This window comes from Aethalodelphis obliquidens, unplaced genomic scaffold (genome assembly GCF_003676395.1).
Source record: "Aethalodelphis obliquidens isolate GAN/ISIS:26980383/991018 unplaced genomic scaffold, ASM367639v1 scaffold69, whole genome shotgun sequence".
NCBI classification, from domain to species: Eukaryota; Metazoa; Chordata; class Mammalia; order Artiodactyla; family Delphinidae; genus Aethalodelphis; species Aethalodelphis obliquidens.
The window spans coordinates 9,235,116-9,261,202 of NW_020838013.1; the positions used below are offsets into that span (position 1 = coordinate 9,235,116).

A 26,087-nucleotide genomic window follows, 5' to 3' on the forward strand; every position below is an offset into this window, starting at 1 on the left:
TGACCACGTCCAAGCTGGGGCTGGAGCAGCCCGAGACTCGGCCTCCCCGCCGGCTGGGGTGGGGAGGCCTAAGGCTCTCGCTGAGGACAGGTGGGGGGGTGCGCCCCAGGGTCTCCGGTCCCCCCGCATCCCCACCCCGTGCCCCATCAAGCCGGCTGGCGGACACTCACCGCACACGCCGTCCCGCCAGCCGCCGAGCAGCACGCCCCGGGCGGCGCAGGCCCGCACGTAGGAGGACAGGGCCGCGCACATGCAGTCCTCACTCTTCTCACAGTTGCACGTGTCAAACATGCAGTTCTGGGGGGGCATTGGGACGTCAGGGACCCCAGCCCACCAGGGACCCTTCTCTCCGTGTCCATCCTTCCTGGGACCCCCGTCTGGGCCAGGAGACAGAGGGCAGCGGGGCCTCCCGCGGGGAGCTTGGTGTAAGGCCACGGTGGGGTGGGTGGGAACATGCTGCTCTGAGGGATGGGAGAGGCCAGGCCAGGCTGAGGACAGGGTCCAAGGGAGGGGTCTCTGCGGGACCAGAACAGGGCTCGGCTTGAGTTCTAGGTCCGTCATTGGCTGAGCTGCATGTGGGGGGAGACTGAAGGCCGGAGATGTCTGGAGGTGAGTTGGCCGGGAGGGTGCTGGCAGGGGGTGCAGCCCCCCAAAGTGGGCCTGGGTCTTCCAGCTGTGGACACACACTCCCAGGGGCTGGAGTCACTGAGCGTTAGGGCTTTGGCTTCCAGAGAAGCGGCCTGTGAGCGAACTGTCGGGTCGAGTTGTGTCCCCCCAAAGGATGTGTCCACGTCAGGACCCCAGGGCCTGTGAACATGGCCCTGTTGGAAACGGGGTCTTTGCAGATGTGACAAAGTTAGGATGAGGTCATTAGGGTGGGCCTGGACCCACACACCTGGTGTCCTTATGGGAGAGCTTTGAACCCAGACACACAGGAGGAGGCCACGAGGCAGAGGCTGGGGTGATGCAGTGTCGTGGCCCCCAGAAGCAGGAGAGGCAGGAATGACCCCCGGGGGGCCCTCTGCCAGCACCATGATCTTAACCTTCAGGCTCCAGGACCTGGGCAGTGGGTAGATGCCTCCGGCTGTCAGCACCCCCAGTCTGTGGCCCTTTGGTACGGCCGCCCCAGGCACCGAACACACCAGCAGTGGCCATGTCCCTAGAGTGGGATGCCCCTCGGCCACGGAGGTGTGGGCGGTGCTGAGAGAGGGAGCCGGGAGTGGGGCATGTCCTGCCCCCAGCACCCCACCCCACCCAGGGGCTGGCCAGGGGTCTCACCGAGTGGAAGGGCCCAGGGCTGATGACAGAGTGGCAGGACGAGAAGGCCCCAGCAGGGTCGGTCAGCACAGAGCACCAGCGCCGGGCGTAGTTCTCTGGGGAGGGCAGGCACGCGGACCGTCGCGGGCGCAGCTCAGCGGTCACTGACGTTCCTCCCACACCTCCTCCCCTGCACCTGCCCACCCGCCCAGCCTCCACTCGGCATACGCAGGCCCTGTGGGGGCCGCTCCGCTGGGGGAACCGAACCGGAACTGGGGGCTCGCCAGCCGCGCCGCGTGGGCCCAGCTCACAGGGCAGCGGGCGCCCCCCCGGGGGTGGGCCTGCAGCCTGTCGGTGACCCCGCACCCCGCCCCGCTCACCCCCCAGCCCCGGCCACCCTGGAGCCCGGGTGAGACAGACGGGCAGCTCCCAGGCCCGGCCGCAGGGTAACCCGAGGCCCCCCCACCCCCAGGCTGGGGATACCGTTCTCCACGCTGAGGGAGCAGGGGTCCTCAAAGCTGTTCTTGACGTTGGGGCAGGCGGCCTGGGTCTTCCAGCTGTTGGCGAAGGCGGCGGCCGTGCCCTCCACCACACCGCTGATGGTCCGGAAGTCGTCGGCCTGGTTCTGGTTGAAGTTCCCGCACAGGCCTGGGGGCGGGGGGGTGGGCATCAGCGGGCCGCCCAGCTCGGCCCAGGCTCCCGGGAGCCTGCGGGTCCTACGGGCACCACCACACCGTGGCCCCGCCGGAGAGCCCCATCCCAGGATGTTGGTTCCAAAGCCATCTGCAGATGAGCCCTGGTGGGGGGGCGGGCAGCCCCCACACGAAACCCGCTGTGAGGGCAGCGTGTCCTGCTCTCCATCCTCCCGGCCCACCTTCCGGGGCCGGGGCCCCTGCTGCGCCCGGGGAACCGCTGACTCCCCAGTCCCCGCCTCTGGCCTGACTGCCCCCCCCTGCTCCCCCCCCCCGCCCCGCCCCCAGCCCCCCAAGCCCACCGCTGGCCTCACCGCACATCTGGCCCTGGTAGGAGGGGTCCAGCCTGAGGAACACCTGCATGAGGGGCACCAGCTGCACCTGCAGCTGCAGCCCGAGGCCCGTCTGCACCAGGATGAAGAAGGATGACGGCCTGAAGATGGCGACGTTGGCTGCGGGTTGGGGGGGACGGTCAGAGGCCGCCGTGCTGACCAGCCAGGCCTGGGCCGAGGGCTCGGGGGGCTGCCCGGCAGGAACCCCGGCCGCCCCTCCAGGGCCCGGGAGCTGGGCAGGAGCTCGCATGTGTGCTCGGGCCGTGACCGCTGACGCTGCCATGAGGCCGGGCACCGAGTATGCGCCACACGGGTCCCCACGGAGTCACAGATGAGGCCCGTGACAGCCCCACCTTGCAGGTGGGAACCCAGCCCGGGGCCTTTCCGGGACTCCCAAGGCCACAGAGAGCTGGCTCGGTGGCGCCACCTAGAGGTCCCGCCTGGCCGCCGCAGGGCCCGTTCCCTGGGGGCCGCGTACCCACTGCCGCGGGCAGCTGCGTGTAGATGGAGTTCACGAATACCCCGCCGTTGGCCTGGACCTGGATGGTCTGGGGAGAGGAGGCGGGGCCGCGGTCAGCGCGGGGCGGAGCCCGGCCGGCCCGCCCGCGGAGGGCCGCTGCCACCGCCCCCCGCAGCCGGGCCCTCACCGTGTCGCCTCCGTCCAACCACAGCGTCACCGTTCTGAGGCAGTTCTCGTTGTCCGTCAGGCCGCATTTCCGCAGCTCGGCCAGCACGGTGAGGGCGTTGCCTGCACATATCTGACGGCACAGAGCCCACCCGTGTCCTGGGTCAGCCAGCCCCCACCCCGGGCGAGTGGGACTGTGTGTGTGTGGTGCCTGTGCCCAGGAAGCCCTGCAGGGTCGGGGGCCTCTGGCCCCTGGTCACCTCTGGGCAGCTTGTCCAGACCTGGGAGCCCCTAGGCCCCCATGAGTGTGAGCTTCCTCTCGGAATGGAACCCCAGGGGACTTCACCGCTCGGATGGCCGTCATGGAACCCCTCCTGGGGTGGAGGAGGACGGAGGGTCCCGGGAGGGCCCAGCAGGCGGGGCTCACCTTGGTTAGGACATAGTTGCAGTCCCCGTGCACGTCGTAGAGTTTCTCATCATAGGTGGAGATGTGGGACCCGCCCTGGACGGAGCAGATGCCCGGGCACGGGAGGTCCTGGCACTGCCATAGTCCCCCGGAGCAGGTGCTGGGGGGGGAGCCGTGACAGAGGGGCCATGGTGAGGGGGAGGTGAGCCCCACGCGGGGCAGGGGCAAGGCCGGCCGGGGGACCTACCAGGAGCTGCAGCTGGTGGCAAAGGAGGCCCCCGGGGCGTAGGGGCGGCCGCCGTGCATGCAGGGGCACTGCCGCAGGGGCAGGCAGCCCGAGTGGGTGAGGTCGTCCATCACCGTGCCTGGGGAGCAGCGGGGTGGGGAGGGGCACAAGTGGTCAGAGGAGGCTGGGCTCAGGCGTTGGAAACACAGCGACCAGATGGGGGCAAAGGCCCAGATAGGGGGCGGTCCCCAAGGGCCTGGAGGACCTGCCTTGGGGGCAGAAGCAGCCGTCGACGCAGTGGTCCTCGCAGAGCTGGGAGCGCTCAGGGTTGGAGCAGGTGTCCGCGCAGGGTGAGCCGCACTCCTGGTATTGCATGTTCAGGGGGCACGTCTGGGCTGTGGGGAGAAGGACAGGGCTTGGCCCCAGGAAGCCACCCTGCTCCCGCCTTCCATGTGCCACCAAGGGTCCCCAAAGGGGCGCCTCTTGCCCCATCTAGCCATCTTCTGAGTGAGGCGGAAGGGGAGAGGAGCGCGGGGCCCCGAGCCTCCGGGGGCAGCCCCCCCGCCCCCACCTGGGTTCAGGGGTGAGCCCAGCTCAGTGTGCCCAAGTCAGGTCCTCCCTCTGGGCCCTCGGGGGCCCGCAGGCCTTTCATATTCCCCTCTGATCTCCTGCCCATCCTCTCACCGTGGGCCCCCCGAGGGGCTCCACCTGCCCGGATCCCCAGCCAGATGCCAGGTGTCCTGCCTGAGGGTCGCCTCCCTCACACTCTCCCCAGGGACCCAGTGTGGGTGCAGGGCCTTGGGCTCCTCCCCAGTGCATGGGGGCACTCACGGCAGAGGTCAGGGCCCCTCCAGCTCTGCGGCTGTCCCCCGGCGTGGGCACACTGACGAGAGTACTCGGCGAAGGTGGCACATGGGCAGGTGGGGCAGCGGCACAGGTCCTGGGTGCAGGTGGCCACGTACACCTCGGCATCCACCAGCCTGTGGCACTGAGCAAAGGCTGGGCCCAGCAGGGTGTGGCGACAGATGCCCTCCTGGTGAGACAGAGGCTGGAGGCTCTGTCCTCTGTGCGGTATCGGTGGGGACCCCAGCCCTGCAGCCTTTCCCCAGGCCAGGAAGCCCCCTTCCCCTGAGGTTCCAGCCGGCCAGCCAGCCACCTGCTTGCCCATCGTCCATCACGCATCCATCTTCTCATCCCTCCCTCCCTCCCTCCACCCATCTGTCCTTCCAGTCCTCTGTCCATCTGTCCATCCACATATCTATCCATCCATCCCTCCAGCCAGCCACCCATCCTTTTGCTCAACCACTGAGAACTTGCTACTGCTCTGTGCAGAGCTCTGCTTGGTGACCCACGACCCTGGACTCCCTGCGCCCACCCCGGGCTCCGGGACACACCTGCCCACGGTGCGCGTGCCCAGGACGGGTGCAGACCCCATGCTGGAGGCGGCTCAGAGAAGGGGGAGGCGGAGGTGCCCACGGTCAGCCAGCCCCAGCAGGGTCAGTGCCGACCTGTCGCTGACCGTCCCCCTTGTTCAGCCCCCACCCCTGACTAGCTTCAGTTCCCCATTTAAGCCTCGTGGATTCTGCTGGTTTTGGGGATCCTGGAGCTGCTAGGCCACTTCCAAAGGCGGGGTCCTCCCAGCACGTCGGAAGGGCTTTTGCTCTGGGCTTCCTGAGCGCCCCCCTCTTGGTGAGACTGTGTTTGGAGGGGCACGTATTTGCAGGGGTTGCGGGCAGGCACTCACCTCATCTGTGCAGTTGTCAGCTGGGGAGGGCAGGGGGTCCTGGCACTGCTCCGTGGGCCCATCCAGCTTCTGCAGATTCCCAAACTGTAGAGGGGTCAGCCTGGCATCTGCAGAGAGGAGGCACTCCATGCAGGGGCCCGGAGGGGCTCTGGGGGCAGAGCTCCCGCCCATGCTCAGGACCCCCGAAACTTCCCTCTGGGGCATCACTGGAAGCGTTGCCACCCCCCGATTTGCTCCCTGCCCAGCGTCCCGGCGAGGCCCCCACCCTGCGCCCCAGCCTCCCTGGGACCGTCCAGCCTGGGCTCGGCCACCTGCTGCGCACTCACTGTGGGCATAGAACTCGTTGATGGCCGGGAGCCCATTGAAGTCCCCGCACAGGCCGCAGGTCTGGTTGGCATACCTGGGGTCCAGCTCCAGCTGGGGGCGGGGGAGGGGCAGCTCTAGCTTCTGCGGGCCCGCAGGGCCCCCAGCCCCCATCCACCCAGCTCCCGCAGGGCTGCCCCTGGGTGGGGAGGGCGTCGGGGTGGGCAGCCTCACCAGGGCGCTGTCCTCTCCGTTCCACGTGAAGGTTAGCATCAGCCGGATGTTGACCTTGACGTAGGCACTGCTCTCCTCCACCAGGAGGCCGGCGCGGCTGTAGGGCAGCTCCTCCCTGGGCCGGAAAGTTCGGTGCTCCCACGGGTCCAGCGCCCTCCCCGCCAGCTCTGAGCCCAGCCCACCCTGGAGCCTGGCCCCTCCACACCCGGGCAGGCTCACCGCCTCCCGTTGACCAGGATGGACCCGTTGGAGACCTCCAGCACTAGCCCCTGCGTCTTGAGGGTGATGTGGGTGACCGTGGGCCTGGAGCCCACCAGGCCGCGGCGGAGCTGGAGGTTGAAGTCCTCGTAGGCGGCACCGCAGTGCGCGGAGAAGACGTAGTTGCACAGCCCGGGGAAGCGGAAGACGTCGCCGTCGAAGGTCTTGTAGTGGAAGTCACCCCACGTGCTGCACACCCGCCCGCCATGCGCTGTGTTCAGGGCTGTGGGGAGTGCGTGGTGGGGGAGGGCAGCCTTCCCTGGGACCAGGCCCCTGGTTTCGGGGTGGGGAGCCGCCGCCCCCTTCCTCACTCCCCTCTGCTCCGGATTCTCCCATTCCTCCGACACCAGCACCCGGGTCAGCCCCCAGCAGAACCATCTACAGGGATGGCTCCCAGCCACGCCCAAGGCCCGGCTCCAGCCCAGCTCCAGCTTCCCGGCTGCCCACACTGTCCCGGCTTTATCCCCAGGTCTGTGACCACCCCCTGAGGCTGGCAAACACCCCTGCCCCTGTGGGCAATGGGCGGCGACCACTTACAGCTCATGGTGGGGAAGCCAGTGATGGGCGGGATGAAGGTCACACGCCGGGCTGCAGAGTGAGCCGGGTCACACCCGAACATGGCCGGGCAGGGACCAGCCAGGACACCCCTTCCCAGGACTGCCGTCCTCCTCACTGGCTACCCCGGGGCAGCAGGGAGCCGCAGGCCAACCCTGGCCCAGCCAAGGGAGCCCAGGACTAACGCTGTCCCCTCCAGGACCCTATCCATCTGCCCAGGACACGCTCCTGCCCAGGTCTGTGTGTTTCCCCGATTGTGTGTGTGTGTGAGCATGCGAGTGTGTCCACGCCTGCGAGTGAGTGGGTGGGCATTCATGTAAGCACAGACGTGTGGGTGTGAACATGTGTGTGCACACGTGTGTGAGTGCATGTGAGCATCTGAGCCCGTCTGCTCCATGCCTTTGTTTTCTTAGGCCCCCTCCGCTGTCCCGTCCTGTGGGCAGATGGGATCCAGGAGGGTCTCTATGTGGCACGTAGCTAATGTGGCAAAGCGTCCACCCCCCACCCCTGCCCAGATCCCCTGCCAGCTCTGTGTGGGGCCCTTTCTACCACTGTCCACCCTCTCACCGTTCATGGTAGCCTCCTGACTCGCCCAGCTCTGCTCCGCGCTGCCCTGGGTCTCTGTGGGAAAAGGGAACCGGAGTCCATGAGAAGCCTGACATCAGCCACCTGTCCCTTGGTCTCCAAGGGCTGCAGGATGGTGGCCACGTGAACAGCACCCGATGCCGGGATGGGAGCTTCGGCAGGGAGCTGACCCGCCCTCCCCGTCTGCACCGCATCTCGCTGTGGCTCAGGGTAGAATGGAATCAGGAAAAGCTGTTGGCCTCACTGACCCCAGGCCACCCCGGGAGAGCGCTCGGCCCCATCCACACATCCCTCAGAGAAGGACAAAGCCTGGCTTTGTTGGGGAGAAGGACACACACGGCTGAGTAGGCTCCCGGGCGTCACTTAGCAGAAACCCAAGACCAGAGCCAGCTCCACCGTAGAACTACCAGCCGTGGCAGGTGGGAGGCCTGGGGGGCCCAGTGCCGGCACGGCTCCCCAGGTCACCTGTGTGTCCCCCGCCACCAGGCACAGGTGCCCCCACAATCTTGATGGACAGGACTGTGCCCCCCTCCAGGCCCCTCTGTCTCAGGCTCAGGCTGGAGCACCCCGCTCTCGGGCTAGCGCCTCCGAATTCCTTCATCACGTCTGTGGGGGTCTCCATGCTCGGCCGAAGCCGGCGCCTCTTCGGGAGTGGGAGGGGCAGCCCCAGGGGTCCCCATGTCCCCGGTGGCGCTGGGGCTCGGCTCCGCAGCTACCATGCCAGCCTCCACTCCCTGTGCGACTTTCCCGTCTGGGACACCGACATGGGAACCACAGGGACTGGCCTGGGATTTCTCTCTCCTCTTAAGGGCCCTAGTTGACTGCGTTTCCCAGAAGCGTGGCTGCTCCCCCGTCCGCCCCTGACCCCCGACCTGCGGCCCCTCCCGCGTGTGTCCGCTGTTGTACCCACCCCACGGTCGGGAAATCAGGGGGCTTCACACGGACAGGCTCACGTGGCACACCCTCCTTGGGCCAGGTGACGGCCCAGTGAGCCTGGGTCCAGCGCTTGGCCAGAGAAATGCCTGCTGTTGACCACCCCATCACGCTGTAGTCCGGGTGCACATCGCCCTGATGGGAAGCCCCCCCCATGCAGGGCCCAACCTCACCCACCCCTAAGGGGGCTTCAGCCCAGGGGACACCCATCTGAGGCAGGAGATAGATCGGCTCCAGGCTAGATGTTTACAGCCAGCCTCCTGTTTACATTTCCCGAGGCAGGAGGCAGGTGGGCTCCAGGCTAGATATCTACATCCAGCCTCCCGTCTGCACTTGGAGATGGAAATAACAGGAACAGGGTAAAAAGCTGGACTTTGCTTCTGGTGGATGCTTTAAGGTAACAGTCGTGGCAGGAGCAGAGAGGGGCTAACCCTTGTTTGAGGAAAAGATCAAGAGATCACGTATTTCCCATCCCTGGGGCAAGGGAGACACTGCACACGCGCAGAAAGGCTCCTTGGGGGTCAAAAAGGAGGGGGCGCCACCCCCTAATAGGTGATGCCAAGGCCTCCCATAGGCCTCTGGGCTGTGATCCATCTTGGCTAAAGGTTGCGCACGCATGTTGGGGAGGGTCCTAGGGCGGTTAAGGGTGTGGAAAGGGAAACCGGATAATCGGCCAGAGGTAAACAGAGACCCGGAAGAACTGCCCTGTATGAATGACTTCACCGCCTCTTTCCTGGGGTCCTCCTCCTTGGGGAGGCGCCCACACCCTTTCTCTCTGGGGGAGGTGAGTGGTTAGGATTAGGGTATCTCTGCCTTGCTTCTGTCTTAACTAAACAAACTGTTTCTCTGTGAGCTCTCCCACAGGTTGTGCTGTGTCTCTAGTAATAAACTTTGTACCTGTTTTTACAGTTTTCGCCTCCCTGAGAAATGCATTTTCCAGTGGGGTCAAGGGCCAGGGGAACGTTGCTTCTGGCCCTGAGCCCCTGGGGGACTAGCAGCTGGGATTCCTGGTTTTCATCCAGGCTGCCCAGGCCCACTTCCTGAGCAGGGAACTAGGTCTTGCTTCAAGCCACGGCTCACTGCTCCATCTCCCAGCCCATGCCCGCCACGGCACGCGTCTCCTTCTGACAGGAGCACAGACCCATCCCAGGGATTTACCCCCAGCCAGAGGGAGGGGAGTGGGCTGACGGCAGGCCTGCTGCCCCGGAGCTGAGGCAGGCTGGCCGGCCACCCAAACCGTGCGGGACCCCCACCGGGAGCTCCCATGGGAAATCCCCCCCCCCCCCCCGCACCCAGCCCAGTTCGCCCTCCCAGAAAGGCGGCTTGGGGCAGGGGCTCTGGGAGACAACCCCCTCCCCTTCAGCACCTCCCTGTCACAGAGGGAGAGAGCCTCGGGCTGGTGCCCACCTGCCCAGACCCCCGAGCTTGGGCTGAGGTGCTGTAGAGGGGCTGCCGGAGCAGTCCATGGGGCCCGGGGACGGAGGGGTGGCCCCCAGTGGCCAGGGCTCCAGGCCAGCCCAGCTGGGTGTCCCCGGCCGCCCCAGGCAGCATCTTTCGTGTTGACAGTAAGCGCTAGGGCTCACGGTGCTTCCCCGGCTTGGAGTGCCACAGGGCCAGACAGGCGGCAGTCAGGTGAGGACGAGAAAGGCCGCAGGGCAGTTATAGCTCCAGGAGCAGAGCCGGCGCTGGGATGGGGCTGCCGTGATGGCCGTGACCCCGGGCCAGCCCAGAGGGCGGAGTGTGGGAGATGCAACCCTGCTGCTCTCCCTGCCGTCAGGCAGCTGTGCCGTCCCCTGCCCGCTCTGCTCTGGGGGCCTCACGGGAACCAGAGAGAACCCCCAGCCCAGTCTCCTCACCCAGAGCCCCCCCAACCCCATCCCGGAGGCTGAGACCCTCAGTTTCCCCAGGGGGACCTAACTTTTCCCAACGCAGCTGGGCGCTCCGGGGGGGCCGGGAGTCTGGCGCGTGCAGGGCCCCACGGAGGACACGCTGTGCAGTGTCAGCAGGAGACACACAGGCGAGTGGCCTGCGGGGGCCGACGAGATGGAGTGAGGGGCTTAGGCCTTACCTGCTTTCTGCACCAAGGGCAGGACCACCAGGGCCCAGGCCAGGGCCCGGCACCTGCTCTGGGCACCCATCCTGAGGGCCGGCACGGCGGTGGGCTGGCGGCGAGGAGGGAGTGGGGCACGACGCTCGCTCCCCTGGGGGCCCTGGGGCTTATATAGCGGGAAGCCTTGGCCCCGTGCCCAGCTCCTGGGCCACGCAGGGTGCTGTCCTCTCCCCACGGCAGCCACGTGTGTTTGCTCTTGGGGAGGGGCCGTGGCACACAAGAGCCTAGAGGAGGAAGGATCTGCGGCTCTGGGCCCCAGAGGTGCAGGACCCCTCCCCCACGCCCCAGCCCACCGCTTCTGAGATCAGGAGAGAAAGCGTGCACGGAGCCGGAGGGTGGCGCTGGCAAAGCCCCCACAAAGCAGGGCCGACTCGGCCTGCCTGGGTCCCGCCTTGCTGCAGCCCCGCCGCCCGCGATAGGATGGGGCCCGGGGAGGGTGCGGTGTGTGGGCAGCAGGCGGGCTCAGACCCCGGGGCAGCACCTCCCGGGAGCCTGGCTGAGGCGGTCAGGGGGGATTGGAGGGGAAGAGGCAGCCGTGGGGGAGCTGCCCAGAGGTGCTCACCACCCCATCCCCGAGGGGTGAGCAGGGGCTGCAAGGCCATCACTCCGCCTGGCGGGGGCGGCGGGGGTCCTGCTCGCTGCGGGGTGTGCATGCCATGTATGGAGGGGGATACCAGTCTGCAGGCTCCCGGGGGTCCCAGAGCTCCCAGCTGTGCCAGCAGGACCCTGCCAGGCCTCTGGGCTCCTCTCTGTCACCAAGTTCAAACTCAAGGGGAAACTGAGGCCCTGAGGATGGACGCCCTGGCGCGCACGCCGGGACTGGCCAAGGCAGGGCTGGGGGCTCCCAGCCTGGGTCCTGTTTGACCCTCGCCTCATGCCCAAGGCCGGCTGGTTAACCCCAGGGAAGGGGCACAGAGGAATCCCAAACCCACCTGGGGTCCCCGGCCAACGGCAGGCTGAGCAGGGACCCGTGTACAAAGTGATGTGGCCCCGGGGCCCCCCGCAGGGCTGACGGGGGGCACTGGGGGACCAGGGATCTCTAAACCCCAGTACCTGCCCCAAGCGGGAGCCACGAAGGCCTGCTCCCCTGACTGGTATGGCAGGTTTTGGGGGGCCCTGGTCAGTGCAGCCCCCCAGCCATACTCCTCCCCCCTGTCCACTCCCTCCTCTGGCTCTGGCTCTCAGCCACTGGGCGTCCTCACCCCAAACCTGCTGTGTCTGAGCACAGGACGGCTGGGGGGGCGGGGTGCACAGGCCCCCACCCCCACCCCTGCCCTGCCCTCCGCCTTTGTCTTTCGGATAAGTCCGTTGAAGTGGAATTTCTGGGGAAAAGGGAAACCCCATCTTAAAGCTCTAAACGTCTTTTACCGACGTCATCCCCCCAGCTTGGCCAATGGCCCCACAGGTCCTGCGTCTCCTTTTGGTTCCTGGTGTCTTTGGGCCGTTTCCGGCACCGGCAGCAGCATGGGGGCTCCTGCAGACCTAGGCCCTGGGTCTCAGCTCAGGCTCAGACCCCACTCACTGCCCGCTTCTGGGACCCCAGGGCAGGCGCTCAGGCTGCCCTCCAGCTGTCCCTCCCCCATCCTCACTGTCACCTCCCGGCCTGGGGTGCGTGATCTCCAAAGTTCTCTTTCACAGCCAACCCAGTTGTCCCCTCTGCAGAGGGCACAGCTGGAGGGGCCTCTGGGGGAGGGCTGGGTGGGGCCCCTTGCAGAACAGGCCTGGAGGGTGCGCTGGACCCCTCCCACCACCCTCCTAACCCCGCCCTCCCGAGCTCTCAGGCTGTGGCTGGGCCTGGCCTTCCTGCCCTCGCTCCAGGCCAACAGCTGGTGCTCGAGGCCGTGGCACCTGGTCCCTCATGTGGGTGGGGAGTGCACACAACCCGGACCCCTGAATCCACCTGAAGGAAGGAAGGAAGCAGGGAATCTGGCCTCCCAGACTGAGCCCCCGTGCCCGCCTTCTCCCCGCTCCCGAAGCCTCAGCTCTCAATCTGTGCCCCTGGCCCAGAGCTGAGCTGGGCGCCTTCAAGGCTGGTACATCCCTCCGCCCGCCCTGGGTGGCCAGCACCACACAGCCATCAGAGGGGCCCCGCCAGCCCCAGTGCCCACGAAGGTCGGCCCCTCGCTCTGCACCCGCCAGCACCATGTGTGAGCAGCCTGGGCGCCTCGGCCCTCGAGGATGTTATCTCTTCAAGCTTCAAGGTTATCGTCTGCCCCCCCCCCACCAGCACCCCGGAAGGAACACTCCATGTGGCAGGGGCCTGGCCCATCTGTTCACAGCTGGCACACAGTAGGCACTCAGTCAGTGCACCGGAAGACTGAGGGGGCGGACGGCTGTGCCATGGCCCGACGCTGCCCTTTCCCCCCCGGAGCACCACCCTCGGGCAGGGCTGGCCGTGGGGGCTGCCAGGGTCACAGGATTGAGACATCCCGGATGTGGACCGCCAAGCCCAGCCTGTTTGCCCAGCGAGTTTACCCCTTCACAGTTGAGAGAGCCGAGGACAGAAGAAGAAGGAAGCGAAGCGTGAGGCTGCTGGGAAGGAGAGCCCGGGCCAGGCCTCCCGGGGCTTGGGGAGGCCGCAGGGACGTGCCAGGGACCTGCCCCGCCTGGGGCGCACCCTGTCCCGCGCTCAGCCTGCAGAGCCCGCAGGCAGACGTGATCCCACCCCCCAGAAAAGACCCCACACACACAGAGCCCAGAGCTGGGCTGCCCTGGCCAGTCCCTCGGCCCTGTTGGAAGCCCCTGGAGGGGTCATCACAGAACGCTGGGCGCCCTTCTCAGCTCACCCCTCCCTGCCCACCGGCCTCTCACCACAGCAGTGCGGAGTCAGGGCCAGGGGCACTGGGGTGCATCAAGCTTCAGGCATTTATCGAGTGCTGGCTGTTTGCCCAGCTCCACACTGGACACCATGGAGGGTTCAGGAGTACAAGGTATGGCCCTGGGGGCGTCAAAGGCCTGGCTGGCTCTAGGCCTGCTCAGAGCCTGGCCCCGGGCCGTCTAGGGATGCAGGCCTTCTGCACCTGCTGCCTCCGCGGGGAGTGGAAGCCTCCACTTGCCCGATGGAGTGCTCCCCACCCTAGTCCATACCCGGGTAGTGTAGGGGGGTGGGATCAGGCTCCACCGGGGCATCCTCGTCCCCAGAGCGGCCACCATGGTGAGAAAGGCTGTGCCCACTCCCCTAACCCTGGCCCAGGGCTGCAAGAATGTGGAGACCCTCCCCCAGGAAGCCCCTGCCCTGTGTGAAGACCAAGACCCCCCACCCCCACCCAGCATCTTCTTCTATTTCCTGGTCTTCACACAACCCCTTTCCTTGCCCGTTTCATCTCTCCATCCCTCTCACCCTCCTTCCCTCCTTCCTTTCTGCCTCTAGCAAATTCTGAGCCCCAAGCCCTGGGGATTTGACGTGGCCAAGGATAAGAGAGGGCCCCTTTGGAGCTCACAGCTCACTGGCCATATAAGGGAGCAGTGAGAGCTTTGAAGGAACCAAAGCTCTCTGTGGGGCTAGGGTGACATTGAGCTGAAGGAAGGGGAAGAGGCAGCCTTTAGCAAATTAGGGAACAGCAGGTGCAAAGGGCCTGGGGCAGGGATCAACATGGCTCCTTGGAGGGTCTGAAGGCACCTGGTGTGGCTGGTACTGGGGCACCTGCAAGAGGGGAGCTGGCTGTGGCGTGGGCAAGGTTGGACCAGGGGAGGAGTCAGGGTTTACTCTGAATTTGGGGGGTACAGTTTACTGGAGCATTTAAAGCAGGGAAACCATAGGGGATTTTTTTTTTTTTATCTGTGTAGAGAAATGTATATAACTTAAAATTTACCATTTTAAGTGTACATTAGCTGGCATTAAGTACATTCACAGTGCTGTGCGACCATCACCACTACCCTCTCTAGACCTCTTCTATCATCCCAAAGAGACTCTACCCATTAAACAACTCCCCCTCCCTCTCCCCCAGGCCCTGGCCCTGGCCCGGTCCTTCCTACTTTCTCTCTCTGTGAATTTGACTATTCTAGGTCCTCGTGTAAGTGGAATTGTACGGTGTTTGTTTTCTTGTGACTGGATTATTCACTCTGCACAATGCCTGTAAGGTTCATCCACATGGTAGCCTGTGTCAGAATTTCCTTTTTTTTGGGGGGGGGGGTGTACACGGGCCTCTCACTGTTGTGGCCTCTCCCGCCGCGGAGCACAGGCTCCGGACGCGCAGGCTCGGCGGCCATGGCTCACGGGCCCAGCCGCTCCGCGGCATGTGGGATCTTCCCGGACCGGGGCACGAACCCGCGTCCCCTGCATTGGCAGGCGGACTCTCAACCACTGCGCCACCAGGGAAGCCCAAGAATTTCCTTTTTTAAGGCTGAATAATACTCCATTGTATGAATAGACTACGTTTTGTTTATCCACTCATCCTTTGATGGACATTTAGGTTGTTCTCACCTTTTGGCTATAGTGAATAAGGCCATGACGTCATCAACATGACGGTGTGAATATCTGAGTCCCTGCTTTCAATTCTTCTGGGTACATACCTAGGAGTAGAATCACTAGATCATATCATAAGTCCATGTTTAACTTTTTGAGGAATCACCAAACAACAGAAGCATTTTACATTCCCAGCAGCAGTGCCCAAAGTTTCCAATTTTTCCACATCCTTGCCAGTGCTTCTTATGTGCCCTCTTTTTTAATGATAGCCATCCTAACAGGTATGAAGTGGTACCTCACATGGTCCTGATTTGCATTTCTCTAATGGCTATTGATGTTGAGCATCTGTTCCCGTGCTAATTAGCTGTTTGCATATCTTCTTTGGAAAAATGTCTATTCAACTCCTTTGCTCATTTTTGAGCTGGGTTGTTTGTTTTTTTTGTTGTTGTTGTTGAGTTTTAGGAGTTCTTTTTTTAAAAATTAATTTATTTATTTATTTATTTGGCTTCGTTTCTGTGCGAGGACTTTCTCTAGTTGCGGCGAACGGGGGCCTCTCCTCATCGCGGTGCGCGGGCCTCTCACTGTCGCAGCCTCTCCCGTTGTGGAGCACAGGCTCCAGACGCACAGGCTCAGTAGTTGTGGCTCACGGGCCCAGTTGCTCCACGGCATGTGGGATCTTCCCAGACCAGGGCTCGAACCCTTGTCCCCTGCATTGGCAGGCAGAAGGAGTTCTTAATATCCTGAATATTAATCCCTAATCAGATATATGATTTACAAATATTTTCTCCATTCTGTGTTTGTCTTCTCACTCTCTTGATAATGTCCTTTGATGCAGAAAGGTTTTAGTTTTGATGTAGTCCAATTTATCAATTTTCTTTTGTTGCCTGTGCTTTTAGGGTCATATCCAAAAATCATTGCCAAATACAGCATCACAAGGATTTTTCCCTAATTTTCTTCTAAGACTTTCATAGTTTTAGCTCTTACATTTAGGTCTTCGATCTATTTCGAGCTAATTTTCATATATGGTGTCAGATGAGAGTCCAACTTCACTCTTTTGCTTGTGGATATCAGGTTTTCCCAGCACCATTTGTTGAAAAGCCTCCTTTCCCCTATTGAATGGTCTTAGCACACTTGTCAAAAACCAATTGACTGTGTGTGCCAGGGCTTATTTCTGCACTATCTCTTCTATTCCATTGGTCTACATGTCTGTCTTTATGGCAGTACCACAGTGTTTTGAGTACTGCAGCTTTGTAATAAGTTTTGAAATCAGGAAGAATGAGTCTTGCAACTTTGTTCTTCTTTTTCAAGAGTAATTTGACTATTCCCTTGAGATTCCACATGAATTTCTGTATGGATTTTTCTATTTCTGCAAAAACACCATTGGGATTTTGATAAGGATTACATAAAATCTGTATATCTCTTTGGGTAATATTGTTATCTTATCGGAATTAAGTCTTCAAATCCATGGATATGAGATATTTTTCTACTTATTTATGTATTCCTTAATTTCCTTCAGCAATGTTTTGTAATTTTAAAAATAAATTTATTTATTTAATTAATTTATTTTTGGCTGCATTGGGTCTTTGTTGCTGCACATGGGCTTTCTCTAGTTGCAGCGAGCGGGGGCTACTCTTCATTGCAGTGTGCAGGCTTCTCATTGCGGTGGCTTCTCTTGCTGTGGAACACAGGTTCTAGGCTCATGGGTTTCAGTAGTTGTGGCTCTCGGGTTCTAGAGTGCAGGCTCAGTAGTTGTGGCACATGGGCTTAACTGCTCCACGGCATGTGGGATCTGCCCAGACCAGGGCCTGAACCTGGGTCCCCTGCATCAGCAGGAGGATTCTTAACCACTGCACCATGAGGGAAGTCCCAATGTTTTGTAATTTTCATTGTACAAGTCTTTTGCCTCCTTGCTTAACTTTAATCCTAAGTATTTTATTATTTTTGATGCTACTGTGAATGGAATTATTTTCTTAATTTCCTCTTTGGGTTGTTCCTTGCTAGTGTATAGCAACTTGCTGAATTCATTTATTAGCTCTGTCTTAACCCATTTGGGCTGATATAACAAAATGCCACAGACTAGGTTGTTTATGAACAACAGAAATTTATTTCTCACAGTTCTGGAGACTGGAATTCAGCCAGCATGATTGGGTTCTGGTGAAAGCCCTCTTCCTGGTTTCAGGCTACCCACTTCTTGCAAAGTCCACAGGGGCTAGTGATCTCTCTGGAGCTGCTTTTATAAGGCACTAATCCCATTCATGAGAGCTCCACTTTCATGACTTAAGCACCTCCCAAATGCCCCACCTCCTAATACCGTCACCTTTGAGGGTTAGAATATCAACATATGGATTTTGGATGGAAACACACCATAGCAAGCTTGAATCATTTTTGGTAGAATTTTCAGAAATTTCTACATATAAAATTATGTCATTTGTGACCAGGGATAGTTTATTTTCCAATCTGGCTGCCTTTTACTTCTTTTTCTTGCCTAATTGCTTTGGCTAGAACTTCTAATACTGTGTTGAATAGAAGCAATGAACATACGCATCATTGTCTTGTTCCTGATTTTAAAGGAAAAGCTTTTATCTTTCACCATTAAGTATGACATTAACTGTGGGCTTTTCATATACGGCCTTTATTATATTGAGATAGTGTCCTTCTAGTCTTAGTTTGTTGAGTTCCTAATCATGAAAAGATATTGAAATTTGGCAAATTCTTTTTCTGCATTAATTGATATGTGGGTTTTTTCCCTTTTCAATCTATTAATGTGGTGATTGGTTGGTTTTTGTATGTTGAACATCCTTGCATTCCTGGAATAAAACTCACTTGATCATGGTGTAGAAACCTTTTAATATACTTCTGAATTTGTTTGCTAGTATTTTGTTGAGGATTTTTGCATAACTATTCACGAGGGATATTGGTACGTAGTTTTCTTTATTTGGACCAAACATAGTTTCTTTTGTTGTTTTTTTTGAGGTTTTTGATTACTGATTTGATCTCCTTCCTAGTTAAAGGTCTATTCAGTTTGTCTGTTTCTTCATGAGTAAGTTTTGTTAGACTGTGTTTCTAGGCATTTTTCCATTTCTTCTAGGTTATCAAATTTGTTGGCATGCAATTGTTCATACTATTCCCTTTAATCATATTTTTAGTATTATTTGTATCATATTTATTTCTTTGTGATTTTAGTTTTTAATATACTATATTGCCCTCATTAGATTATACCTTCATATTCATAGAACAATAAAAACTAATGCCAGTAATAATAATATTGTGGTACAAAAGATCCTGAAGCCTTTTTTTTAACTGTTTTGAGAACCATACATGGTATTATATTTTATTTCATTCTGTTATTTTAATTTTTTATTTAAATATAGTTGATACACAATATTATACAATTTACAGGTGTACAAATAGTGATTTACAATTTTTAAAGGTTATGCTTCATTTATAGTTATTATAAAATATTGGCCATATTCCCCATGTAGTACAATATATCCTCATAGCTTATTTGTTTTATACATAATAGTTTGTACCTCTTAATCCCATACCCCTATGTTGCCCTCCCCCCTCCCTACTACCCACTGGTAACCACAATCTTTTCTCTACAACTATGAGTCTGTTGTTGTATTCACTAGTTTATTGTATTTTTTTGATTCCACATATAAGTGATATCACCAGTATTTGTCTGTCTCTGTTTGACTTATTTCATTTAGTATAATACCCTCCAAGTCCATCCATGTTGTTGCAAACCTTTAATCACATTTATCTCTATAAAACTGACAATAATGCCCCTTTCATTTCTGATTTTAAATTTTGATTCTTCTTCCTTTTTTTTCTTAGTGCATTTAGTTAAAGGTTTGTCAATTTTGTTGATCTTGTCAAAGAACCACCTTTTGGTTTTGTTGGCTCTCTCTGTTGTTTTTCTATTCTCTATTTTATTTATCTCTGCTCTAACCTTTATTTATTCCTTCCTTCTGCTAGATTTGAGTTTAGTTTTCTCTTCTTTTTCTAGTTCTTTAAGGTGTAAAGTTAAGTTATTGGTTTGAGATCTCTTTTCTTTTTTAATGTAGGTTTTACAGCTATAAATTTTCTTCTTAGCACTGCCTTTGCTGAATCTCCTGTTTTGGTATGTTGTGTTTTTGTTTTCATTCATCTCTAAGGATTTTCTCATTTCTTCTTTGACCTATTAGTTGTTTAAGAGTGTGTTGTTTACGTTCCATGTATTTGTGAATTTTACAAATTTCCTTCCATTATTGATTTTTAGCTTTATTCCTTTATGGTTAGAAAAGATACTTTATATGATATTAATCTTTTAACATTTACTAAAGCTTGTTTTAGAGCACTTAGTTTATAACACTTAGCACTTGTTTATAACACTTAGTTTATTCTGGAGAATACCCCATGTGCACTTGAGAAAATGTGTATTCTGCAGTTGATAGGTGGAGTGTTCTGTATATGTATGTTAGGCATAGTTGGGGTTTTTTTTTTGTTTTTTGTTTTTGTTTTTGCGGTACACGGGCCTCTCACTGTTGTGGCCTCTCCCATTGCAGAGCACAGGCTCCGGACGTGCAGGCTCAGCGGCCATGGGTCACGGGCCCAGCCGCTCCGCGGCATGTGGGATCTTCCCGGACCGGGGCACGAACCCGCGTCCCCTGCATCGGCAGGCGGACCCTCAACCACTGCGCCACCAGGGAAGCCCCCTGTAGTTGGTTTATAGTCTTGTTCAAGTCCTCTGTTCCATTATTGATTTTCTGTCTTGTTGTTCTATACATTATTGAAAGTGTGGTACTGAATTATCCAACTATTATTAGTAGTTTTATTATCTAGCTCTCCTTTCAAGTCGGCCAATGTTTGCATCATATATTTTGGGACTATACTGTTTGTTGCATATATCTTTATGATTGTTATATATTGTTGAATTTTTTGCTTTTATCAATAAATAATATCCTTCTTTGTCTCTTATAAACTTTATTTTAAAAAACTTAAAGCCTATTTTGTCTGATATTAGTGTAGCCACCCCAGCTCTCTTTTGGTTGCTATTTGCGTGAAATATCTTTTTCCATCCTTTCACTTTCAACCTATTTGTGTCTTTAGTTCTAAAGTGAATCTCTTGTGGACAGCATATAGTTGTTGTTGTTGTTGTTGTTTGCAGTGCACGGGCCCCTCACTGTTGTGGCCTCTCCCGTTGCAGAGCACAGGCTCCAGACGCGCAGGCTCAGCGGCCATGGCTCACGGGCCAAGCCGCTCTGCGGCATGTGGGATCCTCCCAGACTGGGGCACGAACCCGCGTCCCCTGCATCGGCAGGCGGACTCTCAACCACTGCGCCACCAGGGAGGCCCTGTTGTTGTTGTTTTTAATCAATTCTGCCTTGTGAATGGAAAGTTTAAATCGATTTACATTTAAATTGATTACTGATAAGGATGGACTTACTTCTGCCATTTTGCTATTTGTTTTCTGTATGTCTTCTAGCTCTTTTGTTCCTCATTTCCTCCATTACTGCCTTCTTTTGTGTTTAGTTGATTTTTTGTAGTGACAAATTTTGATTCCTTTCTCATTTCCTTTTGTATATATTATGTAGATATTTTCTTTGTGGTTATCATGGGATTACATATAACGGCATAAAGTAAAAACCGTCTAATTTGAATTGACACCAATTTAGTTTCAATTGCATACAAAACTCTAATCCCATCTAGTTCCTTCCCCTCCTAATGTTATTGTTGTAACAGATTAAATCTTTATGCCTTGTGTGCTAATAACATAGATTTGCAATTATTTTCATGAATTTATCTTTTAAATCATAGAAAATAAAATGTAGAGTTACAAACAAAAATTACAGTAATACTGGCTTTTATATTTGCCCACACATTTAGCTTTATTGGGTATCTTTATTTTCTTATAGAGCTTTGATTTACTGTCTCGTGTCTTTTCATTTCAACCTGAAGGGCTTCTTTTAGCATTTCTTACACGGTAGGTTTAGTTTTTGTTTATCTGGAAATGTCTTAATTTTGCTCTCACTTTTGAAGGGCAGCTTTGCCAGGTGAGGAATTCTTGGTTGGTTGTTTTTTCTTTCACCCTTTCAGATGCATCATTCAGTGCCTTAATGGCTTCCAAGGTTTCTGATGATAAATCAGCTGATAATCTTATTGAGAATGAATTCTCTTGGTACTTTTGAGATTTTCTTCTTTGACTTTCAACAATTTAGTTATAATGTATGTCCATGTGGACCTCTTTGAGTTTATTCTACCTGGAGTTCGTTGAGCTTCTTAGAAGTTTTCAGCCATTATTTCTTTACATAATATCTTTGCCCCTTTCTCTTCTCTGCAGGGACTCTCATTATGCATATGTTGGCCCACCTGATGGTGCCTGACAAGTCCTTTAGGCTCTCTTTCTTCATTCTTTTTTTCCTGCTCCCCAACTTTGATAATTTCAGTTGTTCTGTCTTCAAGTTCGTTGAGTGTTTCTTCTGCTTGCTCAAGTCTGCTATTGAGCCCCTCTAGTGAATTTTCCATTTCAGTCACTGTATTCCAGAATTTCTGTTTTTTTTAAAATAATTTCTATCTTTGTGTTAATATTCTCATGTTGTACATGCATCATTTCCCTGATTTCCTTTGGGTTTTGTCCATGTTTTACTTTAGCTCTTTGAGCACACTTAAGGCAGTAGTTTTAAAGTCTTTGTCTAGTGAGACTGATGTCTTGACCTCCTTATGGACGATTTCTATAAATTTATTTTGCTCCTTTGAATGGGCCATATTTTCTTGTTCTTTGTAAGCCTTGTGATTTTTTGTTGAAAATTGGGAGGTAACTCTGGAAATCAGATTCTCCCCTTCCCAGTGTTTGCTATTCTTTTTCTTTTCTTTCTTTCTTTTTTTGTTGTTGAAGGATGTAGCGGTCCATTTGTTTTGAGACTTCTCCAAAGTCTTAATTTTTACAAAGACTATTCCTTGTTGTGTGAGATCACTGAATCTTTGCTGGTTTAGCTTGTGTTCAGCTGGTGTTTGGCAGAGTTTCCTTGAGTAGCAGGAGCCTTCCCAGTCTTCACAGCCTAGCTCTGTCCTTCAACACTTAGGCAGGCTTGCTCTGAGCCTGGGGACCAGCCCAAGATGAAATCTTGCCTGGGCATGAGTGTGTCTTTCTAAATTCCAGCATGTGCATGGCTGCTTTTGAATGCCCGAATTTCTCAAAGGGTCCCACTTCAACTCCTCCAGGCCTTAGATGGTCCATTATATGTCTCCAACTGTAATCTCTTGCCCCAGGAGTCTGTGGGTCTGTAGTCACTTCGCAGCTTTTATGAGCAGTGTCTGCCAATTTTGCCACTTGAATTCCAGGTTAAGCAAAACAGAGATGCGTGCCTTGCATCATTCCTTCATGAATCCACCAGATGTTCACAGTAATTTGCAAGTATGGTATTCTCTGCTCCTTCTGGCTTGGGGTGGGGGAGGGGAATGGAACTGGGCTGGCAACTCAAGACCAAAACTGCCACTGCACTGGGGATGGGCAAGGGTGAGTGAAAATGCCACAAAACTTTCCTATCCTTCTGAAGATGGCCTTTTCTGGATTGGACATTAGCTTGGTTGCTGTAAACCTCTGACTATCTTCTAGAGCTCTGAAGACAGTTATTCCAGACAGTTTCTCCTTGTCCTTTTCAATGTTTCTGTGGAAAACGAGACCTTAGAGCTTCCCAGCCCACCACAGAGTCATTCTGAAAATACAAGTTCGTGAGGCTAAATGGATATAAATGAATAAATGAAAAATAAATAAATGGAAGAAAAGAGATATCTCTTCCTACTGCAGAATGCAGGCAAGAAGAGTGGATGTGATGAGAAAAGCATCATTGGGTGCTAACACTACAGGGAGTGGGATCCTTACATGGTCCAAAGCCTCTCCCACGAGACCCTTATTAATTCCAAGGGGGGAAATGGCTACTTTCCAGTGGAAAACCTGACAGACCCACCCTGAGCCAAAGTGAACTCCCAGTGGTGGATCCAACCGACATCACGTGCCTCCAGGTATAAGGAACCGAGAAGGACACAGCTCCACTCCTGCTGAGTGTGTACTCCAACCTCGACACAAGGAAGCCACAGACAGACCCAGATTGGGGGATGCTGGTCAAGAAGCCCAGAGAAAGGCTGGGGACAGATTCCAGGTTAAAGATGACCAAGGAGGCTGCACTCACGTGACATGCGGTCCTGGGTCAGACCCCAGACTGGGAGGAAGGGACACCAGCAGGACAAGCGAGGGGTGTAGCAGCCTGAGGACGGCAGGTGGTAATGCATCTTCACGGACCCCGCCCTACTTCTGGGAGATGCACCCCCATCTATTTAGGTTGAAGGGGCAATCTTCTTAAACTCCAGTGAAACAGAGAAAATATGTAGACACAGAGAGAGGGGAGGGCAGGCACAGCACAGCCCAAGAGCACACAGTACAGCAAAGGGAGCAAAATACAAACCCTGGAGAATCTGGGCTAAAGGCAGACAGGAGCTCTTTATACTATTTCTGTAACTTATCCATAAATTGGAAATTGTATCCAAAAGTTCTCCAGAAAGCTCCGTGCTGGCTGTGATTTGGGGAATGGACTAGAGGGAGGCCATTGGGGGACCACTGCACCTGTACATGGCAGGGACACAGTGGTGAGGTGGGGGAGGGCCAAAGGGAAAGGGGGGAAGGGGGAGGGGGAGGAAATAAGGGAGAGCGGAGGAGGGGCAGGCACCCTATCTTCTGGGCAGAGCCAGCCTGATCAGGGGCCCCGTGACGTGGCAGGTCCCCAGGCAGGTGCAAGAGGTGCCTCCCTGTCCCCTTCTCCCCCCTCCCTCTCCACCCCTCCCCCCTCCTCTTCCCCAGCCCTGTTGTGAATCTCCTGGAGAAGCAGCACCCCCATACAGGGCCAAGGTCTTGGGGAGGGTCACAGGACCCCCCGAGGGGGCAGAGCCTGGACGAGGGGGCAGGCATGGCCCGGCATGGACAGGCAGATGTGGACAGAGGAGAAGGTTGGGCCTCTGGGCCCACATTTGCTCAGGATTAAGACAGCGTGAGGGAGAATAAACAGTAGCGGGTGGGGTGTCCTGGCCGCCAGCAGAGGTGACCAGGTGTCAGTGGGCAGCATGCCCTCCTCCCTCCAGGAACCCCAGTGTTGACCCAGCACCACAACCTGGCAGAGGGGCCCAACACAGCCCCACACAGCCCGGGGCCACACCCCCCAGCCAGTGCTGAGGGGCGCCTGGCCCTGAGGCTACGCAGGCTGGAGCCCCGCCTGCTGCCCTCTCCACCGGCCTCAAGGCCCCAGCAGTGACCAGTGACCGAAGAGGGCGGCTGGGGGACACACCACCGTCCTGGGCCACGCCACTCTCGTCTGGGCTCAGGCCCCAGGGTGGGGGAGGCCCGGCCCTCCTGGGGGTCACAGGCCCAGGCCTGATCTCTGACCTCTGGAGGCCCCGACTTCACTCTGCTGCATTTTCTTGGGGAAGCTGAAGGGGTTCCCTCGTGTCTGGGTATCTTGTTCGTGTTCTGTCAGGGCCCCCGCCTAGCCCCACGTCTGGGATGTGGGCGATGCAGCAAGTGGGCTACACCCCAGCGATGGGTGAGTTTGAACTCTGGACTGTAACAGGAGGGCGGGGAGGATGGCTAACAGCCGCGATCCTGGTGGCCAGGAAAGTCCTCGAGGCACGAGCTGGGCTAGCGGGCTGTGGGGAGGGTTGGATGGAGGCTTCTTGGAAGCACCAGCCGGGGGAGGAGGAGCTAGAGCCGCCTCGCCACGTCTGCCCCCACATCTGCCCAGCAGAGCTGCTGCCAGGCCCCTCAGAGCTCAGGACCACTCGGGATGGACCTCGCTGGGCAGCAGGATGGTGGGACCCGCAGGGGACAGCAGTGGCCGGAGCGCCTTGCCCACAGCCCCCTGCCCCAGCCCCCTTCTCCGGGAGGCTGCCTGGAGGGGTTTCTGCCAGCGTGTAGTCCCTGCCCTCCGTCCCCAGGGCTCTGGTGTCCACGTCTGCAGGTCTGGCCAGGGACTGTGTGAGTGACATGCACACCCGGGTGCCACGTGAGCAGAGACGTAGGTGCCGTGGCTGGAGAGACGCCGTCTCCCTGATGCCTAGGGTTAGGGGTGTGGCCGCCGCCCCAGGAGCAGCTTCTGCAGGGGGCCCTGGGAGGAGACGGGGGCCGGGGGGAGCTTGCTGGGCCCCACCAAGCATGGCTTAGCCTGGAGCAGCAGGACAGGGTCCCTGCTGGTTCCACACACGCTGAACCGCCCCCTCGTGGAAACGTGGAGCCTCGGCCGTCAGCTGAGGACATAGCATGGAAGCGGCCGGCAGGAGGCAGAGACCCCACCCCAGGGACGGAGCTCCAGGCCCCACTTCCCGGGGCTGGAGGCTAAGGGCCGGGAGGGTGTCCAGGAAAGGATGGGTCTGGAGACAGGGCGCGAAGTCCCTCCACCCGAGGGCTCAGCCTGTGGCCTGAGATTGAGTCTAGGGTCCACGAGGCCAGGCCACCCTTCCCACCTGGGGGACAGTCTCCAGACACCCAGGCTGCCATGGGGCCGCTGGCTCTGTGGACGCTGTGTGCCCCCAGGGCTGGCTACCCTGGTGGAAGCAGGAAGGGCCGGGGCCCAGGGTGGGGAGGGGCCCCCGGGAGGGGCTGGACGGGAAGGGGGCCACCTCATGCCCCCGGGGATTTCGTGCCCCTCACGTCCTCCAGTGGGCTGGGTGCCTTGCTCTGAAAGGTCTCCTGAAGTGGGCAGCACCTGCTGACAGGCTGTGTCCCCAGAGGGCACCCTATCTGCTCCTTCGTTTCATGGGTGTGGGGGGCTGTGGCACGCACAGGACAGGGTGGCCCTGAGCTTGGCGTGGGTGCTGGGGTCCCCTCAGGGCCTGTCAATCTGGGAGTGAGGGCACCAAGTTCCCTGAGCCCTGCGGGGGCTGGGGGCGCCCAGGCTGTTTGTCTTGGTGGAGGGGCGGTTCCCATTCAGCTGCGTCAGCTCTGACCTGCCCTGGCGACCCTCCTGCCCAGCCCCCCAGGCAGCCCCCTGCTCGGCAGCTGGACACCCCTGGGGTGGATGCTGGGTTGTGGGGGTGTCCTGAGTCCCAGGCTGATCACTGATCGTGCAGAGCCCCCCGCTGCTGTCAGAAACACACCGAATCGTGCCCACCGTCCGAGTTCCGGGCTGGCTTTCCATCTTCCACACCCCTCTGTCCATCCCTGCTTGGCTGCGGGAGCCATGCTCTTTGGAACGTCAGTCATAAACACATTTTCTTCTGGGAGCCGGGACACAGGGGCTTTACAGTGGTAACACGATGATGTTTTATTTTTATTCTGTTCTGTAAAGAAAGAAAACCCTGGCGTGCCTCTCTATAGGTGGGTTCTATGAGCCACGAGGAAGCCGCGGGTGCAGACAGCGACCCCAGGTGTGTCACCCTGTCCACGGGCCGCGGCGAA

General features: G+C 57.1%; 1 protein-coding gene across 1 annotated transcript in view; it reads right to left on the reverse strand.

Annotated features, from left to right (window-relative positions):
- The window catches only part of LOC113611235 (mucin-5B-like), a 71,427-nt gene that overhangs the window by 17,495 nt on the left and 27,845 nt on the right, over positions 1 to 26,087 (reverse strand). Inside the window, exons 17-33 of the mRNA XM_027089896.1 lie at positions 10,219 to 10,289; positions 7,197 to 7,253; positions 6,541 to 6,686; positions 6,039 to 6,316; positions 5,820 to 5,934; positions 5,609 to 5,699; positions 5,283 to 5,389; positions 4,370 to 4,571; positions 3,799 to 3,933; positions 3,560 to 3,677; positions 3,334 to 3,472; positions 2,929 to 3,039; positions 2,760 to 2,829; positions 2,264 to 2,401; positions 1,741 to 1,905; positions 1,279 to 1,373; positions 171 to 297 (exon numbers count right to left, since the gene is read on the reverse strand). Of these exons, the coding sequence (XP_026945697.1) occupies positions 171 to 297; positions 1,279 to 1,373; positions 1,741 to 1,905; positions 2,264 to 2,401; positions 2,760 to 2,829; positions 2,929 to 3,039; positions 3,334 to 3,472; positions 3,560 to 3,677; positions 3,799 to 3,933; positions 4,370 to 4,571; positions 5,283 to 5,389; positions 5,609 to 5,699; positions 5,820 to 5,934; positions 6,039 to 6,316; positions 6,541 to 6,686; positions 7,197 to 7,253; positions 10,219 to 10,289 (2,165 nt within the window). The remainder of the gene's footprint in view (positions 1 to 170; positions 298 to 1,278; positions 1,374 to 1,740; positions 1,906 to 2,263; positions 2,402 to 2,759; positions 2,830 to 2,928; positions 3,040 to 3,333; positions 3,473 to 3,559; positions 3,678 to 3,798; positions 3,934 to 4,369; positions 4,572 to 5,282; positions 5,390 to 5,608; positions 5,700 to 5,819; positions 5,935 to 6,038; positions 6,317 to 6,540; positions 6,687 to 7,196; positions 7,254 to 10,218; positions 10,290 to 26,087) is intronic.